Consider the following 8,628-nt stretch of genomic DNA (forward strand, 5'->3'; position numbering starts at 1 on the left):
AGTGATCCAAACCAATCAAATGAAATACCAAAGAATTTTAAAACTAAATAGATGCGAGACAATTTAAGCAGCAGTAATTACAAGGAATAAGCAAAGAATTACAAGGAAGCGGACAACCAGGAATTAATTGTTGTAGTAAAAAGCTTCAATAGTGACTCAATCAAATTTCAAAACTAACAAATAGAGATGTAGAGAATTTAATCAGCACTAATTTGGATCTTAAAAAAATTAATGTTCAGTGGTGAAATACCATGCTCTAGTGTTCAGTGGTGATGTTTGTTGGTGCTGATGTTGCTGGCTCCCTTGGGTTCTTCACTTGCACCGCCAGCCGGACTGAAGGAAATCAAGGAGGGAAAAGGGAGAGATGGAAAGCGTTGCGGAGATAATGGCATGGTTTGGAGGATTTAGGGTTGGGGGGGGAGGGACGGCGGTTTTGGGGGCGCAAGTTGATCTGATGAGAATATTGTGAGTGAGGATGAGGGAATTTAGTCATTTGGTAAGGATAATTTTGTAATTTTACACCCTAAAAAATAGCTTCTCAAAAGTGCTTTTCTAAGAAGCACCTAGTGGCCAGCTTCTGGAAAAAACTAAATTTTCAGCTTTTTGTCACAGCTTTTTGCTTCTATTTAAAAGCCCAAACAAACATGTTTTTTAAAACCCAGAAGTGCTTAACTTATAAAAAAGTACTTCTGGGTTTAAAATAAACCTATCCAAACATGGCCTTACTTAGGTTACAAATGGGATTAAAGAAATCTTATTGCTATGAATGGAGTTTCTAATCGCAAATGCTTTAATGAAGGTATTGAGTTTAATTTTGTAATCAAATTTTGAGTTTCATTTTGTATATATACAATGTAATGTATTAACTTATAGCAAATAACAATTTATGTATTGTAGGAATTCCAAAATTTTGGAAGCAAAGAAATTTATATTGAGAAAAAGGCCTTGTTACATGGTATGGTGTTTTTGTTTTTGTTTTGTTTTTGTTTTTGGTTTTCAATTGTAGACTTGATTATGTTGATGTTTGGCTTATGTTAAACCATGATGTTTAGATTGATTATGTTATGTATAATTTGAATCTTTATGTAATCATTATAAGTTATGATGCTTATTTTTTGGAAAAATTATTTTTAAGTCCCTGAAATTTTTTAAACTTCCTTCCAATTCCTTTTGACAAAATTTATACCTGGTCAGTCCTTCCTTTATATTTTTTGTACTCGTTCATCCTTTCCGTCACCCCAAGCTATGATGTTCTTGTTTAATCCCAAAACTACCATTGAAAAAGTTTGGAGGGAATAATGGCGCCAAGTCAAATCATAGCATGGCTATTGTACTGCAAACTTTCTTTGGAAGTTTCATTCTTCTTCTACTTGTGTCTTGGTGAAGAAGCTGGTGCTCTTGTTCATATTGTTTCCATCCTTGATCCTCTTCATGTAAAGAATCATTTCTATCTCCGTTCCTCGTCTTCGTCTCCCCAGTCCAAAAAAACTATCTAGTGCAACGTTACACCAGCTGTAAGGATCTCATCTTGAGTATACCGTACGTCAACGATATCGTCTAGCTAGAGATTTTGTTCATATTATTATCTTATTTTTATCAACCACCATGTTCAGAAGTTGTCCGTTTATGACTAAAGGTTTTTTTGTTTTATTGTTGTGGTGCCCTTATGGACATGTTTTACACTGTTATGAAATATAAGGGAGGAGGTTGTGTGTTAGATTTAACTATCTTCATTGGCTGGGAATTACTATTGGAAGAAATATGGACGTATTGGCACCTTCAAGCTTCTTCGGTCAAAGTTAAGTATATAATTCCTGATGAGCAGAAGACAATGGCTTCCATAAGTTCCGAAGATAACTTCCAAACAATGTGCAACATTCATCGGTTATTCAAAATAAACATGGTTGATATGTTGTTAGAGACTATGAATAGTTACACAGAAGGCAACTCTGGGTCATCGAGACCATCGTAAATATCATATATCTTTTATTCTTTCATTTTTTTTATATCTCTACTTACGTGATAGTTGTTGTCCTTCTATTCGATTTTAATGGTGTACACATGTGATATAGTGATCGTTATACTAGTTTTTTGCTCATTAAAACGTTTTCGTATTTATTCACGTTAGATTGTAGTTAGTTTTCAGTTTTGCAGTTTAGATTTTTGCTTTTGGTTAAGATTTTGGTAGTAAGCATTCAATTTTAAAGTGTTTCTATTTATTTATTGAACTAACAATTTACTTTTTCGATCATACCAAGGAAACATTGTCAATGCTACCGCCAGTGTTACATGGAGGACCTTTAACAATACGTGATTCGTCAAGAGATTCAAAACCTGAGTTTACTATGATTGGTCATCATTTTGAAAATGCGAAAGACTTTAAGGATGCATTGTGTGACTTTGCCGTTAAATGCAATTTCATCTTTCGGTTCATAAAAAAAGATAGAGATAGAGTGACTGTGACATGTGCTGATGAAGATTGTCAATGGCATGTTTATGTCTCAAGAGACAGAAACCTCCCTACATTTAGGATTAAAACAGCACAACATGAACACACATGTGGTGGGGGCATCAACACAACATTTCACCCTAGAGCATCAAAGAAATGGGTTAGTGGGAAGGTAATAATGAAATTACGTGATCGGCCTCTATACCGAGCAGTGGATATACAACGAGATATATTACGTGACCACTGTGTTTGTCTGTCGTACAAACAAACCTAGATGGGTAAAGAGTTGGCAAGGGGAATTTTTCATGGCAATGATATAGCAAGCTATGATCTGTTGGAATGATATGCAGCCAAAGTTTCTGAAACTAACCCAGGTAGCATCATTATTATCGACACTGATGGAGAACAATTCAAGCGTGGGTTTTTCTGTTTTCATGCTTCTCTTGATGGTTTCAAGCGGGGTTATAGGCCTATGCTTTTTCTAGATGGAACTCACTTGTTGGGCAAATATGGCGGTATCCTTCTGGGTGCAACAACCGAAGATGACAATGAAGAATTTTTTCATTTAGCGTTTGCTATCGTGGATAATGAAACCGATGATAACTGGACATGGTTTACATTAACTTTGGGTGATGCAATATACGGTGATGACGACTACACCAACATTATCACATTCATCTCCGATCGGTCAAAAGGACTTGTAAATGCTATTGAGAAGGTTTTTCCTTTCCGCCCCTCATGCTTATTGCTTGCAACATCTACATGCAAATTTTCTTAATCAAATGGGCAGCTAGGAAAATCATTAAAGGATGAGTGATGGAGTTTGATTATGAAGATTGCATATGCATGTACGTCTTTCGAATATGATGAAGCTGTAGGCTCCCTATTGGCCACATCGAGACAAGCACACCATTGGATGTTCCAGAAATCAAACATGTCGCATTAGTGTAATTACTTGTTTAGAGGCCAGCAGTGGGATGAAATGTACTCCAACATCGCAGAATCTTTTTAATGCATGGATAAGAGAAGCACGACACCTTCCTGTGTGTAAGATGGTAGATGCAATAAGGTGGTACCCATATTCAACCTCTTAATTTATTTCAGACGTCTCTAAATAGAATGCAAAGTTGTTACATACTTTCACGTATTCATGTTTCTTTTCGACCATTTGCTTTTAATATTGTTCTTTCCAGTTCAAATTTTGCTTAATCTATTTACTATTAGATGTTTGTGTTCTGTATTTTATATTTTCCCTTTTGTTTATCACGTTGTTGTTTAGTATTAGTAGTTGGTGTTTAGAAATTAGGTAATGCATTCTACAGTTTGAACTTGCATTATTACCCCTAAATCCTGTTATATTTTATATTTACCAATATAATGGTATGCTCCACATGCAATTGATACAACCTCTTTTCATGATTTTAGATTCAAGATGATGAACATGATGTACAACCGACGTAATTGTTGCTTGAAATGGGAATCTTATCTTTGCCCTGTGATACATAAGAAGATTGAAGTGATAGTTGAAGAAAGTAGGTTCTTACTGATAGGTTGTTCAGATGGAGAACAGTTCGAGGTAGTTAACCAGTAGAGTAATTCTGTTAATTTGTGTGATCGAACATGCTCTTGTTGTCATTGGCAGGTGTAAGGAATACCATGTAAGCATGCTTGCGTGGCGATTATGCAAACTAATACAAATGCCCATCGCTTCATTGAACCATACTACACTATCAAATCCTACAAGTTGACATACAAAGAATCAATATTCCCCGTACCAGATCAGGATAAACTGTTGGATGACTCTCGCCAACTCTGTATTCGATCGCTTATCTCAAAGAAAAGGCCTGGTCGTCCGAGGCATAAGAGGATTGAGTCACAATCATGGCATGTGAGCAAAATACATTGTAGTCGTTGCCACTCAATCAGACATAACAGGGCAACATTTAATGAAGTAATCGCAAACTAAGCACCAGATGGAGTGCATGTTTTTGTTGAAAAATGAACTAGGGTAACATGTTTTGAAAATCGTCCATGAATATCTAACCGTAAACAGCAAACCATATATGTTAAAAATAATACTGGCCATGAATGGAAAATTTTGAAGTGTAAATAGCATTTTTGGTTAGCAGATAATGAAAATGAACTAATATCTGTGGAAGTAAACAACAAACCACATATGTAAATAGAACCATGCATTAATGAGTGGCATATTCAATTTATAAACAACAAACATAGCAATTGGATACGAGTAAGCTTTATTGGTCAGCAAAGCAATGAAAGTGATGTATAAGGCGATTAAGTAACCATAAGCTGGCATATATGAATAGTAGTAGACAATAATGACTGTTATTATTAATTTGTAAAGCATAAGTAAGTAATACAGTACAATAATGACCATTCTTAGTGAAGTAAATATTCAAACTGAGGACATTCATTTAATGTTAGGCATTTGCCGATTCGGCAGAATCACCATTCGGTTGTGCCTCTTCATTACTCTCTGGGATGGGTGGCGCGGTCTTTGGTTGCCTATCAGTTTCTTGGTGGCTTTGTGGTGGCTCATCATCCATTTTTTCCCATCGTCTATACTTACCTCTGACACTTCCGTAGGCAATGCTAACGGGGGTGTGTTTCATGTAATACCATCTGACAAGATGCGTACAGCGTACTCCAGTCGCAGATAGGCAACATCTGAGTGGGGTACACTGAGTTCCTCACCATGCAAAAGCTGTTCCATGAAGTGCATCACGTATACTGGACAATCGACACTGTCCTCCCTCTGTTGTGGACAATCACGAACATAACTAAGTGTATATGATGCCGTCTCATTGATATTGAATTTTTTCTGCAAACGATCTTTAAACAAGGAACGCTGCAAAACACGAAAACAATGTTACAAAAAAATAGTAGAAACTCGAAATGGGTATCAATATTACCATCGCATTTGCTACTTGATCATAAACTAGTAATGTTTGTTCAAAGCAACCGGCATGAGAACAAGTTTCACTCTGACATAATCTTCTAAAGCTAGGGACATCATTTTATCAAGACCATCAACTGAATGCTCTTGCTGTGACAGAGGAAGCGTCATGGGTCTGCAAATTGTGGCAATTCTATCGAACTCGTGAGGAAATTTCTTCAAAGAATCAAGTAATATAAGGACGAACACATCGATGACAGAATCCAGCACCATAAGTTTGCCATCGATTAAAGCATGAAGATGAGATCGAGTTATCCATTACTCCATACGACAGTCCTAGTATCATATCAAGGAAACATATTAACATCATATAATAAATATAAACACTTAACAATAAAAATAAACAATTACGACGATATCTAAATTGTTAGTTGTAATACTAGCATGCATAAATTGAAACTTGCACATAAAATTTGAAAATCGATTAATACACCATGATAGAGAAGATTTAATTTTGAATTCAACCAACACAGTGTGAAATTCGACCATCACAGCCCGAAATATCTATCGAGGTACTTACTTGTCTATTCTGGTGTTGAGAAACACACTCAATGCCATTTGTTATAACTTTTTCAGACGATCAAAACCCACGGGTCGTTTTTTTCCTGGGATGAAATCTTTTGGAGGTTCTTTTACCTTCTCATGGCATATATGTAAGCCTGTGTCTTCTAAACTAGTGGGGATATCTTGTATTTCCTCTACGGGGTATGCTTCATTCTCCCCCTCTTTTGCAAACAATTTTTCCTCGTTTTTCAACTGGGTTAAGGACTCTATTGCATTGTCAATGTCATCAGTTGTTTGCTCATCAAGCATACTCATTTGTGATGGAGTTGGCGTTGTCCTTTTCTTTCCTTTTTCGAGTGCTGACATTTTTTTGTTAAGGGAGCAAGTGCTGGGCAAGAGGATTTCACTGCCCTTGTAGCGCGTGTGACTGGCTTCTCATACTGGGACGCTTCAGATACGTTCGCCAATGGGGTTTCAATACTCGTGGCTTGGACGCCACTTTCGCAAACTTTTTGGCGGGGGGTTCAAACAGATCATCATATGGTGGATCAATTGAATGACCAATATCGTCCATACGTTCTAGGGTGGGTTGCTCCCCATTCCTCTTAACGACATCTTCCTTTCTTTCAAAAACACTTACCTTTGCACGAAGTGCTATCAACTCTTCCATCAAAGTTTCATAGTTTTTGTCTTTTGTGGCCTTCCTCACTAGACTTGAGGATAGTGATTGCTGGCCAGACTCCCACTGTGTGCTATCTGACTGCCTACTATAACTGACCTTTTTCGTCTGGGAGGGCTCCCCCTTCAGTTTCTCATCTAATTTTCTTCGCCTTTTCCTCACATACTTAGGTGCTTTGATAGCATCGGATGTCTCTGAAACCATCAATGTGTTATTTCATTGAACCTTTCCATATCCGAGCAGTTCAATTTTAGATTGTTTGTCAGCCACGAGTGGAACAAACTAGCAGAAGACAACAAACATCAACAAAAACATATACATTAGAAATTAATACATAAAAATCTTTACATAAAATGAACATCTTAGATAACATACTAAACATTTACATAAATAAGTAAACAAGTTTAGCAAATTGTGAATAGATAGGTGTGATACAACATTACAATTGTAAATATTAATTTCATACACATACTTATGAGTACTATATTATAACATTAAAACCGAAATTAGAATATTCGCGACTACATGCTAAACTATGTATACCTTCTTGCCCTCTAGTGATTCAATCAAGGCACTAACAACAGCTTGTTCTTGTAACTACCAACACCATAACAGAGAATGCGTGGTATCCTTCCAAAGTGAATCTTCTTTCCATTACCTGTGACTTCATAAAACCAAATGATTACTGCCATAGTACAACCCTTTACATATCCTATCCTTGATTGCTTCCCGGCACATCTCTCTTTCACACGGGCAGCTGCGATAGGTACATCATCCATCATCTACTTATGTGTAGCCTGTGCCCATGCGTACTGTCCTATTGTTGATAGATTATCAACATAGTAGGGTAACATGCCGGTGATGAACATGAAGTTGTGGGGAAAAGAAGAAATCCCAAAATGTACACTAATAAAAGCTTCACCAAACTTTCTTCTTTCTTGCTTTCTTTTTTTTACCACCATATTCATTAACGACCTCACCAGGCAATCCCTGTTTCGATCTACTCCTTTACTAAAGTATTCCTCTTCAAATACACAACGTTCCTTTTTTTTCTTTTGAAGTCAATGGCGATGCCATCACATTATAATCCTAATATTAACAAAACATCTTCGGCCTTGAATTGCAGAAAACTATCCCCGAAATGGAATGTGTTGCTCCTTTCATCAAGCAGCTTCATTAATGCATCCAAAACACTGCGCTCTTGGCCTATGGGCTCAATGTCCATAAGATGGCTGAATGGTGTCCGTCGAAGTATATCTCAGTGCCTTCGTGTCATCATCTTCTTCAACTGGTTGATGATATCAACAACTGGTGCTAAATAACAACGTCCGATTCATAAGATTCCCTGAATTATGGCCCATAACCTCCTAATCACACAAACAAAACAAACTGGTCAGGCGACATATACTTCTTGAATAATAAAGTCATAACCCACTATATCTTTGCCAAACAATATAATTTGCCCATAAACTCAACAAGAACTCATAGTGCAAACAATTGTCTTCTATAAATGAACAGAACAACAGAAATGTAAACAATAAACACTAATAGTAATCCCATTCATAATAAAAACGCATAAATCCTAAATGTTAATGATCCATTCACATCTTCTTTGGTTCTAAATGTTAATCATCCATTCATAATACAACTAAAGAGACACAATCTCACCGGTGACAGGATTGTTAGCAAAAAAAAATTGAACATCAAATATATTTGTAAATACTAGCCCTAAAATAAATTCCACATGATGATAACAACGTTATTAGAGAGATTCTACGCACATAAGATAGTTCCTTTCATGCATTTATGCAGATTTATTCATTACAACTGAAGTTAGGGCACAAACCTATTATACAAACTAACTACACACTCAAATTTCACATCTTCCTCGAGGAATTACAGGCTTATGCACAATGATAATCCATTTTAACAAACAATAAACTATAAATACAAGATAAGATTAACCAAAGGGTGTCGGCCTCCAATGTCGTCGGCCTTCAAACCTCATGAGTGTGCAAG

At 36.5% G+C, this 8,628-nt stretch overlaps 1 protein-coding gene across 1 annotated transcript; it reads left to right on the forward strand.

Moving 5' to 3' along the window:
* The first annotated feature begins 1,298 nt into the window (after positions 1-1,298).
* On the forward strand, positions 1,299-3,227 carry LOC120268619. Its single transcript, XM_039275940.1, has 3 exons — positions 1,299-1,433; positions 2,259-2,700; positions 2,800-3,227. Exons 1-3 carry the CDS (start codon positions 1,299-1,301, stop codon positions 3,225-3,227), a joined length of 1,005 nt encoding a protein of 334 aa, XP_039131874.1.
* The last annotated feature ends 5,401 nt before the right edge of the window (positions 3,228-8,628 follow it).

The sequence above is a fragment of the Dioscorea cayenensis genome, chromosome 9 (genome assembly GCF_009730915.1).
Source record: "Dioscorea cayenensis subsp. rotundata cultivar TDr96_F1 chromosome 9, TDr96_F1_v2_PseudoChromosome.rev07_lg8_w22 25.fasta, whole genome shotgun sequence".
Classification (NCBI taxonomy): domain Eukaryota; kingdom Viridiplantae; phylum Streptophyta; class Magnoliopsida; order Dioscoreales; family Dioscoreaceae; genus Dioscorea; species Dioscorea cayenensis.